This window comes from Amblyraja radiata, chromosome 23 (genome assembly GCF_010909765.2).
Source record: "Amblyraja radiata isolate CabotCenter1 chromosome 23, sAmbRad1.1.pri, whole genome shotgun sequence".
NCBI lineage: Eukaryota > Metazoa > Chordata > Chondrichthyes > Rajiformes > Rajidae > Amblyraja > Amblyraja radiata.
The window spans coordinates 35,798,419-35,811,056 of record NC_045978.1 but is presented as its reverse complement, the minus strand read 5'-3'; the positions used below and the strand labels follow the sequence as shown (position 1 = coordinate 35,811,056).

At 45.1% G+C, this 12,638-nt stretch overlaps 1 protein-coding gene across 1 annotated transcript in view; it reads right to left on the bottom strand.

Moving 5' to 3' along the window:
* cass4 (Cas scaffold protein family member 4) overlaps nucleotides 1-10,268 on the bottom strand; it is an 82,110-nt gene extending 71,842 nt beyond the window's left edge. The window contains exon 1 of the mRNA XM_033042067.1: nucleotides 10,045-10,268. Coding sequence (XP_032897958.1) covers nucleotides 10,045-10,092 — 48 coding nt within the window. The 5' untranslated portion in view covers nucleotides 10,093-10,268. The remainder of the gene's footprint in view (nucleotides 1-10,044) is intronic.
* Nucleotides 10,269-12,638: the final 2,370 nt, after the last annotated feature.

Here is a 12,638-nt window from a genome sequence, read left to right as displayed (position 1 = left end):
TCCGGTGAGATACCTAACTGTGCCTGAGGACACAAGGTCCTTTAGCTCACATCGAGAATGATGGTTCACATTGCTGGATTTCCGTTTTGAACAAGGTGACCCTCAGGTACATGAACTCCACTTGCCGTTGCATTCATTAAACGGGACTTTTATCATGGCAGCGCAGGAGTGTTTTCCGCGGTTTTTGGCAAACCGTCCTTCGAGCTCCGTGCAGTTCGAGTGAGCTTCGTTAATTTTGGCTGTGTAATATCGACTCGGGTAATCGCTTTATTTTCATTTAAAAATAAAGAACTTTGTTATACTCGACTGTCTCGACTCGCTAAAATCGCAACATTTAAGGAACATTTGGACCATGGATTGGATAGGTTTAGAGGGATATGGGCCAAACACAGGCAGGTGGGACAAGTGTAGATGGGACAAATTGGTCGGTGTGTGTGTTGAAAGGGCCTGTTTCCACGCTAGGTGTCTATTTATAACAGCTTCCTCTCATCAACCAGGTTCTTGAACCACACGGCACAACACCAAACCACACAGATTTGGGGTTAAAATGACTGTTCTGCATACTCAGTTTTTTGTTCCAACATCATCCGGTTTACTTACAATACCTAATAATTTATTGTATTTCATTTGCATTTAATGTGCCTGTAAATCTGCAGAATGTCATTGCTCCTGTACATATCTAATGAAAATGACTATTAAACATTCTTGGCTTCTGACATCTTAATATTTAAATACTAGGTAGCATTTCTTTTTTGAAAACTTCCCAGACAGAGACTCATTTGTTCTCCATAGATGGCTTTGAATGGAAGCAGCAAGAGTAGGCCTAACACCAGTCCAAAACAGACACTCCACCCAGAAGGACACAAAGCGCTGAAGTAACTCAGCGGGTCAGGCAGCATCTCGGGAGAACATGGATAGGGTAATGTTTCTGGTCAGGACCCTTTTTCGGACTGATTGTGGAGTTGGGGGGGGGGGGGGAGAAAGCTGGAAGAAAGGTTTCTCAGCCATCAGCCATCTGTCTCATGCATCAGCAGTAATTACCAGCCCTATGTACACATTGGAAGGAGCGAACCATCTCACAAATCCCACACCACTTCACAAACTACCCAGCACCTCATCCTGTTGCCACATTCAGCTCCAGAAAAAATGCAAGTCCTACATCAACCATCTCAGTAACCACAAACTAGACAGGAAGCAAGTCATCCCGATCCTGAATGGCTGTCCATGAAGAAGTTTATATATAATGTATATGAGAGGGACAGAGATAAAGCGAATGACAAAGTGTTCGAGAGAATGAGAGACCCACAAATAGATGGAGAGATATACTGGGAGGGAAAGAGGGGAGTTCATCTTATAGGCAAGATTCCCCAAAGTGGCCAGGCTGTTCATTCGTACAATAGCAAAATATCTACATTGTAGGAAGGAACTGCAGATCGACCCGAAACGTCATCCATTCCTTCTATCCAGAAATGCCGCCTGTCCCGCTGAGTTACTTCAACTTTTTGTGTCTATCTTCAGCAAAAAACTTACATCCGCATATATCAATGGTTCCTTCATGGTTCCATTATTATCACGTGCACTAAGTTACAGTGAGATTCTTTCACATCCATTCATTACCTCCAGACAGTGCAGTTCTGAGTGCCAGACACACGATCTTCCATGGGCATTCGAGATTATAAATAACCAAATAATTTGGTTTGCCAATTTCACATTAAACCATAACTGCAAAACTGATTACCGCACTGAAATCTACTTTAGTGAATGTTTTCATTTTCAAAGTTTTATTTGTATTTGTCTTTTGTGGAAAAAAGGGTTTTTTAAACCAAACCAAATTGGAAGAGCTAATCTAGACTTGATTTGTCAACTAGAAAGTTTCTGTGCCCACTATCCTATGATTCTCAGATAACCAAGTCATCTGGTTTTAATTCAGATGTTAAAGGGACATCACGGGGAGATTTTATTGCTACATTACCCATCACGGCGGGGTTTTGCACAAGGCATGAGAGAGGTACTCTCATCACTTGCGGGAGCAGCTGACATCATCAAACTCAGCTAAACACATGCAACAGACCCAGAGCTGAGCCTATGGAAGAAGCTGTTGAGGGAGAAAACAGTCCAACAAAACACGGCTTCTACTATGTGGCCATAGTGGCCACAACGTCATTACTCCAAGTGCTAATGCAGGTTCTAAGTTGATCAGCTTTGCCCACAATAATTCTTGCATTGACATAAACACACTTCTGCCCTTCATTATCACCATATTCATGAACTCTACCTGCCTTCCCTGCCTGTCTTTCCTTTCAGATTTACTTGTCATAACCTCCCATTCCTCATCAGCCCTTCCATTTGTTGACCTGCTGCTCTGGTTCCCATGTCTAAAACATACACAGACATCATATATATGTCTGCTATTTAAGAGGTTTATAAATGGGCACATGGATGTTCAGCAAATGGAGGGGTATGAATCACTTCTGTTAAAGAGGTTCCATGAAAGTTTTAGGAGAAGTGTTTGACCTTCCTGAACTTCAAACTAAAATAGCGATATAACTTGAATGAAAGCACAGTATAATGTGGGACAATTTTATCCTACAAGCATTTAGGATGCACCAACACTTATGAAGGACTTATTCATTCAATGTTTCCATGAACGGCATGCAGAGGTATAAATTTCACAATATGATTGCAAACAAATAGCAAATTAAATAAAACATAAAGATTTAATTTCACTATTTTATAAACTACTGCTCTATTTTTAAGATGGTCTATTTGAACAATCTTCTGGCAAGGCAGCATTTCCCCTGCAGCATTGGAGTAACGGACACAATAACATGAGGCCTATTTTAAATGTTAGAATGGTTTCTGTGGTGTTATTGTGCTGGTATTGACAGATTTACCAATGCTGTCTGTGCCTTGCTCATAATTGCCACTTTTGCCCCATCAAGCAGATAATATTTCACAGCTTGGACACATACATTAATGTTGCAGACTTTCATGCATTTACTGGTGAAGGTAGCAAAAATGAATCATTAGTCTACCAGGGTGACTCATGTTGCAAAAACATTCACAGTGAAACCAAAAGACACTTGGCTATAACAAGTCAACCAATGAACCATTGAGATTTTATCAGATTAGTTATTTTAAGACTTTAGTCAATAGAATCTCCCGCTCATCTGGTCTATTGGGTAAAGAACAATTTGTCAAACATTATTAAATTATTCTCTGGACTAGACTTTATGAATCTGTTCTAAATTGAATCGATTTATAAGTTAATCAGGAATAATTTCTTAACAGCACATAAGAGCATCGAGTTCCAAATTGTGATTTATGTTTTCCATATAACCATATAACAATTACAGCACGGAAACAGGCCATCTCGGCCCTTCTAGTCCGTGCCGAACACTTACCTAGTCCCATCTACCTGCACTCAGACCATAACCCTCCATTCCTTTCCCGTCCATATACCTATCCAATTTATTTTTAAATGATAAAATCGAACCTGCCTCCACCACTTCCACTGGAAGCTCATTCTACACAGCTACCACTCTCTGAGTAAAGAAGTTCCCCCTCATGTTACCCCTAAAGTGATATGTGATAGGAGCAGAATTAGGCCATTTGGACCATCAAGTCTACTCTGCCATTCAATCATGGCTGATCTACAGTATATCTCCCTCCTAACCCTGTTCTCCTGCCTTCTCGGTCAGGCCTTTCGGGGTCAGTGGCGGCGCTGTGAAACGGCTGTGGCTCGTCTGCAGTCTGTCTGTTTTTACTTTTTTGTGTTGTTTTTTTTGTCTAGTTCAGTAAAATTTTTGGTTATTAGGTGGTGTTATGTGTGTGGGGGGGGGGGGGGTGAAACAGGACTTTCTGTCTCTCTCTTCGGGGGAATGCGACTTTTTTGTCGTATCCCCCTTCTCTTCCCCCGCCTGAGCTGAGGCCTCCAACCTGCGACCAACCTCGAGGATCCGGAGGTAGAGCCAGCGAGGCTGGCCGTCTTCAAGCTGCGGCGACGTTCGGGCAGCGGCACGACTCGGCGCTCCGGTGAGGGCGGACGGCGCGGGGCTGAGACACTCCCGTGCAGGCGGCGCGGCTACCAGCTGGACGGCGCTCCCGTGAGGGCGGCCTGGGTCCCAGCTGGAAGGTGCTCCCTTGGGGGCAGCCCGGTGCGGGGCTGAGACGCTGCCGTGTGGGCGGCCCAGTGCGGGGCGGAGACAGTGCTCCGGTGGCTGAGGCGGCGTTCTGGCGGCGGCGACCTGGATCCGGGGCTCGGCCGCGGGCCAGTGGACGACAATGTCAGGAGCTCGCAGGGCACAGGCTGGTGCCTGTTTTCCGGAGCTCCCGGGGCAACAGCTGCGTCCGCTGGACTGGAGGGCGGCAGCTTCGACCACCCCCGGGCCGCGGAGCTTGAACCGCGGGACTGACTTACCATCGCCCGGTGGGGTATCGCCTCAGCGCAGAGGGAGAAGAGGAGGGAAGAGACAGTAACTCTAAGACTTTTGCCTCCATCACAGTGAGGAGGTGTTTGGTGAACTCACTGTGGTGGATGTTAATTTGTGTTTATTGTGTGTTGTTATTATTACATGTATGGCTGCAGGCAACAACATTTCGTTCAGACCGAAAGGTCTGAATGACAAATAAAGGATTCAATCAAAAATCAATCAATTCTCCCCATAACCGCTGACATCTGTACTAATCAAGAATCTGTTCTGTCATCAACTTTTGTCATCAAGAAAATTAATGTTTAGGGCGGGTCATATAATGGGTAAATCCCCTTGGTGTGTAGGACGATGTATAATCCCGAATAATGAACCCCACCACAGATTATCTGCTCATATAGTTGTACTTTCTTGCACAAAATAGATGTGGCATTTCCTGCACTGCAAATGAAATTATACTTCAGAGCTATTTGGATATAAAGATCCTTACAAAATAATTGAATCTTAAACAGAGCAATTGCAGCCCATTGAATAACCGTGTCTATCAAGAAAGATCGGAGGAATTAGGGGAGCTTTTGTTCCAACAGTGGAGACTGAAGAGAGAATTAATATAGGTGTTTAAAATTATGATAATTAGATGGGTTAAATACGAAGGACTTATTTCCATTAGCAGAGATTCAAAAACCAGAAAGGTAGATTAAATGTTGGTTTGAATGGTGATACAGAGAAAGGAGATGTTCTGCTTGATGTACTATACAGGCAGATGATAACATACATGAGTATAACAGGTATTGCAAAAGAAAAAAATAAACAGAGTGCATAATTAAGTGTTACAGTTACAGAGAAAGTACAGATTTTTTATTTAAATTGAAGGACTGCAACAAGATAGAGTGGAGGATAAGGAATTCAACCTTAGCATATGTGAGGTCCATTCAAGAATCTGAAAGCAGTGAGGAAGAAGCTGTTCTTGAATCAGAAGAATTAGAGGAGAGATGAAGACATGGTTTTCATCCAGGCAGTGATGGGGTCTCCAGCCCATACCCTGGACAAGTGGGGGAGGCAGCAACATTCACAGTTAATCTGTACTAAGGTGTAACCTAGCCGAGAATCTGATTTCAACTGATACAATGGGTTGAGAGACCTTTTAAGTTGCACATTGTCTGTGTTATGTGTAGGTGCCTGCATACATTCTAGTCTTTTCATTTCTATTTCTGTATTGTTACATGAATTTTCGTATGTATGTTTCACGGAGGCATGGCTCCACGAGGACATCCCTGAGTTCAACACGAGTGTTGTCGGCTTTCAGACTGTTCGGGCAGAGAGGGACTGCAGTGAGAGTGGCAAGTGTGAAGGTGGGGAACTTGCTATTCTCGTTACCAACAAATGGTGCAACCCTGGTCACATCACGGTTAAGGAGCGTGTGTGTGTAGCCCGGACATTGAACTGATGACTGTGGGTCTACATCCATACTATATGCCCAAGGAATTCTCACACGCCATTGTGATGGCTGTTTACATTCTTCCGTACCCCAACCCTCTGTGCGGGTGTGACGTCATCCACACAGTCACCTCGAGACTCCAGACACAACACCCGAGTGCTTTCATCGCTATCTTGGGGGACTTCAACCACGTGACTTTGGACGCTACACTATGCACTTTCACTCAGTTTGTTGACTGTCCCACTAGGGATAGGAAAACATTGGACCTGATGTATGCCAATGATAAAGAGGTGTACAGCTCCATAGCCCCTCCGCCACTGGGAAGATCCGACCACAACATGGTTCACCTCTTACTCAGGTATAAGCCAATGGTCCAGAGGCTGCCAGTGACCACAAGGTCAGTGAGGAGATGGTCACAGGAGGCCTATGATGTTTTGAGGACGCACTGGGACTGGGACGCACTCTGTAGTCCCTATGGAGAGGACATTGATGGACTCATGGACTGCGTTACCAGCTACATAGAGTTCTGTGTGAATAATGTTGTCGCTGAGGAGAATGTACATTGTTTCCCCAACAGCAAGCCCTGGGTTACCTGTAACATAAAGGCCCTTCTCAACCAGAAAGCAGAGGGACTTCAGGAATGGTGACAGGGAGGAGGTGAAACAGGTGCAGAAAGAACTGAAGGCGAGACTGAGACAGGGCAAGGGTGACGACACGAGGAAGCTGGAGCTGAAACCTCAGCAGAACAACATGAGGGATGTGTGGAGCGGGATGAAGAGTATTACAGGCTACAAGAAGACCAGTGGTCTGGGGAGGGAAAGCAATCAGGACTGGGCCAATGAGCTAAACCTGATTTTTTAATAGATTTGATGGTGGGGTCTCACTGTGAGTTTCACTGTGTATTGTGATGCTCCCTGGTTATTTGTACAATGCATCCATAATCAGGTCTTAAAAGGAGACCATTTTAATAGCTTTGTGAACGATATCAAGATTGGCAGTAGATTAATAATGAGGAAAAAAGTTGAATTCTCACAAATGATCTGATTAGATGAGGAAAAAAGGGACAACGGAATTCAGTCCAGCGAAGTGTGAGTTAAGGTACTCCTGTAAGGGGAGAAAACCCAGCACCAAACAGGCAGCATGGTGGCACAGTGGTAGAGTTGCTGCCTCACCCAGCGCCAGAGATCCAGGTTCCATCCTAACTACAGATGCTGTCTGTATGGAGTTTGTACGTTCTCCCCCTGACTGCATGGGTTTCCCCCGAGATCTTCAGTTTCTTCCCACACTCCAAAGGCGTACAGGTTTGTAGGTTAATTGGGCTTGGTATAAATGTAAAAATGATCCCTAGTGTGTGTAGGATTGTGTTAATGTGCAAGGATTGCTGGTTGGTGTGGACTCAGTGGGTCAAAATGCCTGTTCCCGCGCTGTATCTAGACTTCACAACATGGATAAAGAGGATGGTCACAATATTTTTTCTAGATTAGGGTTGTCTAGTGCTACAGGGCATAAATTTAAAGTTGGTGCGGAAATATTTAAAGACCTGAGGGGCAACTTTTTCCCTTAGAGGTGGTTATGTGGAACTAACTGCCAGAGGAGCTGGCAAAGGCATCTAAGAAACATTTAGATTTATGGACATGGAAAGATTTAGAGGAATATGGGCCAAATGCCTTCAAATGTGAATAGCACACGCGGGCATCTTGCTCAGCTAGCGCATGTTTGGGCTGAAGGATCTGTGCATGTCTTCTATGACTGCACAACTCTAAATAGCAGAGCAGATCCTTGAAAGAAGTAGGATATGTAGATAAGATGGTACAGAATATTCTCCTTCAGTAACCAAGGCAGGAGGCTATATTGGTATCAAATACAATGATGCATGATGACAACTAATTCCACATTCGTATACCAATACAACAACTACAGTGGAGAATAATGTAGAGTTCTGGACACCACTCTAACAGGAAGGAAGTGACCACACTAATCATAGAAGTTAGATTCTTGAGACTGTTGCCAGAGCCGCAGAATTCTAGTTATAAGGAGTGGCCAGTCTGGCCATGACATTGTATAAAAAGTGTTAGGCTGAGGGTAGATATAAATATTAAATCCAAGACTAAAACCAGAAAGTTCAATGAGGAAGTAACGAAGTTAGAGAGAGCGTGAGAAAAGACGACAGCATTTCAACTAGTCTTGATGTGCTGTAGGTCAAAATTCTGTACTGTATAACTCTGTAGAAAAAGGGAATCCATATAGAAAAAGGGAATCCAAAAAAATGCTATCAGCTCGTGAAGTTGGGGTATACAGAAACCAAAATCTACTCAAGGATGGCTGAGATACTAAATGAGGACGTTATCTAGTTTCAAGGTAATACCTGAGGATTGATAAATTACAAATGTTGTTCAACTAAGGGTACGGGTGCTAAACCTTGAAACTACAGACTAATTATTTTTAAATTGGTGGTGAAGTAAATAGTGGAAAGAAAAGTGAGAGACAGAATTAGCTGCTAGTGGAGTTTGTACGTTCTCCCCGTGATCGAGTGGGTTTTCTCCGAGATCTTCGGTTTCCTCCCACACTCCAAATATGTACAGGATTGTAGGTTAATTGGCTATCAATAACTGTAAATTGTCCCTAGTGTGTGTAGGATAGTGTTAATGTGCGGGGATCGCTGATCGGCGTGGACTCGGTGGGCCGAAGGGCCTGTTTCCACGCTGTATCTCGGGACTGAAAATAAACTAGACTAAATATGGATTGATTAGAGCAAGCCATCATTGATTTATGAGGTGGCAAGTAATGGCCAAATGACAGAGTAGAGATTTTTCAAGAAGTAACAGAGATGGTCAATGTGAGAAGTGTGGGTGACCAGACAAATTTGGATCTTAAGAGGTATTTGAAGATTGTCATGTAGTTCGCTTAACATCAAGGTTGAAGGCCATGGAATAAAAGGGGACGTGGCAAAATGGAGAGAAGATTGGTTAAGTAACAGGAAACAGTGAAGGTTTCATATTGGAAGGAGGTATATTGTGGATTTTCCCATGGGATTGTGTGTGTGCGCGTGCGTGCATGCATGTGTGCGTGCATGTGTGCGTGTGTGTTTGTGCGCGTGCGTGCATGCATGTGTGTGTGTGCGCGTGCGTGCATGCATGTGTGTGTGCGTGCGTGCATGCATGTGTGCATGTGTGTGTGCGCGTGCGTGCATGCATGTGTGTGTGCGCGTGCGTGCATGCATGCATGCATGTGTGTGTGTGTGGAGGTGCAGTGGACTGTCTTTAGGTTAGTAGTAGTCTTTAGAACGATAGAAGCAGACTGATGGACTGGACAGCTGAGCAGCAGATGAAATTTAAAGCTCAGAGTTTAATATTTTTCCAATTCTCGGGCAGTCCCTCAGTGACAAGGTAGACAAAAATGCTGGAGAAACTCAGCAGGTGTGGCAGCATCTATGGAGCCCCTCAGTGACAAGGTGGACTTTCCCCCACCACAGTGAAGGGCAGGATATGGTTGTATGTGGGGTAGATGTTTCACATCAACTACCGTGCAGATTTGGTGGACAAATGTCTCAACCCCAATGCCAAGGAGATCCAGTGACTGGAGACCAGGATTCACAGACAGACTCAGCGCACACAGATGCTGAATCACATTCTGACTGGACATACCTTGACCACACACACACACACAGATGGATGAGCACAAATATTCCAACTCTTGCCACTATTCTCTCTCTCAACCCCCTCTCTCAACTGTTCCCCTGTTCATTTCTCCCTCTGTCGCCCTTTGCCTAATCCCCTTTCTCTCCCCATTCACTGCAACCCACATCTGTGTCCATTCATCTTACTCACCACCCCTACTAAGGAAAGACTGGCCCACTCACAGCCCCAGTTAAACCACTCCCTTCCCAACAGCTCTGGCCTGGTGCATGAGTTCTCTTCCAGATTAGCTGATGCATAAATGCTGCGGGGATCACTGGAAACTGCTATGCTCATTCAAATGTGACCTTCAATATCCACTTGAACTCCTGATACAGGCAGGCGGGGTCCCCGCTTAAAGCTTTGTGATAAGTGAGTAAAGTGAGCAAAAATAAAATTAGTAGGAGACGGTGCTACAAATTATCAGCTAATTTCACACTGAAGCAACTGCAAGATCCTCAGCTCAATGTGTTTGTAACATTTTGAATCATAAATTCCATACCTGGGGGCCAAGATAACCGGGCGCTATGGATCCAGAGATTTCTGCCATTGTGAATGAAGACGGGATCAAAATCAACACAAGTTCAAAGCAGGTTTCTTCTTAAACTGGAACTTTGCACTGGCCACACACTTAACATGCCAGGCAGGCAGGTGTCTGAATCCAGTATGTACAGTAGGCACCAGAGGAGTGAAAGCAGCCGCTGCACTTGTGTGGATAGTGCTGTTGAGATATCCTTCGTGTAAAGCCACATTGGGTTTTCAACCAGGGGTAGTACACCCAGACGTCACTACTAATTTAAAAAAAAGCCAGTGCCCTCCTCCAGGATATAGTCAACCACTATCTGGACTGCAGCTGCAACCACAGAGGTAAAAAGCAACTGCACTCAGGTATTTTAACTCGCCACTTCCGAACTCCGCCGCGCTTGGGAGCTAAAGATAGGTGGATAAGAAATCCCACTACATTTTAATGGGTAGAACTTTGCCACTTACATTCCAACTACTTCTTCGCTTCACGTTTTGCGGAACCATTTTAAGGAAGTTCACGGCTCTGGTGGTTTTGTGAGCTGAGTACACAGGATTCATGTGAACGTAAAAGTGGATTCACAGACATGTGATGTGGTACAAACTCTTAAAGGCTCACAGTTGATCTTAATTAATTGTTGTCCGACAGAGGCATTTTGCGGTGTTGTGGAGGGAGAGAGAAGGAGCAATGGTGTTGGTGGAGAGGGAAGTGGAGGAACAATTAGCCTCTGCATCTGTGGACAGCAACTGGTTGTTGCTGTAAAAATTAGAAATGTCATGAGATCATGACATATGCTATAAAGTGCATTCTCATAGGATGTACACCAGAGGACTATAAACAGCCTAGTGGAGGCATAGGGGGGGTTGCACGTAAGGTCATCGGGTCAAAGGGCGTGACGCACGGAGCAGCTCAATCCATGTGGAGGACATGGCAGCTTCCGGCACACACTGTTAACACACGGAACGCGTACCTTCTTACCCGTTAAAAACCGCCAAAGTTGTAATTTTTTTTGTGCTATAAATATTTGTGGGTGCTGTCATTGAAAGCGGGAAGGTTCGCTCTGAACCCGAGCACCAAGGTGTAAGCGGCCGAAGGAGCACATCCCTCGGGACAGCTCCCACTCTCCCCCCTAGGTCAGCGCTGTCCGGCCACGGCTGCCCTCTGCCCCGTCTCCCTCTGTGGGCCGCACTGTCACGGGGCTGTGGGTCGGCAGCGCCCACACACGGGGCCGCGGCTCGAGGCAACGTCAGCTGCAGCAGAGTTGGGGACGGTCTGCTCCCTCCGCCCACCCAGTCACTGATCGCGCTGCATCGGCACCCTGATCTCTTCCTGCCCAACCGCCCCCCCGACCCCCTCCTCCCACGCCTGGCCGCGGGGATAGACGGCCTGGGGTCCGCGGGCGTGCAACCAGTCCGGATGCTGGGCTAGAAGAAGGGCCCGCTGTGCTAACAGCCATAGTAAATGCAGTTCACCGCGTGTACTCCAGTTGGCGTTGCGTGGCAACAGTACGGGTCACAGGTTGTGACCTCGACTGCGTGCAACCTCCCTATAGGAAGGAACTGCAGATGCTGGTTTAAACCGAAGATAGACACAAAATGCTGGGACAGGTAGCATCTCTGGAGATAAGGAATGGGTGACGTTTCGGGTCGAGGCCCTTCTTTAGACTGAAAGTCTTTTAATGAAGGTATACATTATTGTAAGGGTGGGGACTATAGTAAGGTATCGTCAAAATCAGCAAGTGTACTATTGTGGTAGTGGTTTAGGACTATAGTTATATCTTGTACTAAATGAAATATTCTTTAACCTTCATTTGTGCACTTTAGGTGGCTTGATTGTATTCATTGTATAGCACCCAAAGAAAAGCTTTCCTCTGCACCTCAGTACGCGTGACATTGATCAACTAAACTGAGTGAGATTGTTAAGATTCAGCATTTTTGAAGAACCTATTACTGTGTTTTTCTGTGAGTAGATCTTTCCCTTACAAGTCATGGGAGCGTCTTTATTCAGAGATCAGTCCTTGCTGTATATATAAGGGTCGGGCATCAGTAATTTCACTGTTGTTAATAATTACAGTACATTTGCAACACAAGAGGCAATTATTTTGAGCTCAACAGACTGTGTGACCTCCTTCCACAAACACTAACCATTTTGTTTCCATGCCACTTGGAAAATGAGCAATAAAGCCCAATCCTATATAGAGCAAAATATTTGTTTACATTCTATTCAGGCAAATCATACTATAGACAAGTACATTTGGTACTTTTATCCCTTGCATATGAGAGATGAATTCAAGGGTATAATAACAGCAGGGAAGAAACTGTTACTGAATCTGGTGGTACGGACTTTCAAGATTTGACATCTTCTGCCCAATTGGCGAAGGGGGAAGAGAGAATGACAGGGGTGTGAGTGATGCTTGATTATTTTGGCTGCATTCCAAGGCAGTGTGAAGCATCGATAGAGTCAAAGGTTAGGGCGATGTGGTTTGTGTGATGGATTGCACTGCATTCACAATTCTGCGATTTCTTGTGGTCTGGGACAGATCAGTTGACATACCAAGCTGCAATGCATCCGTG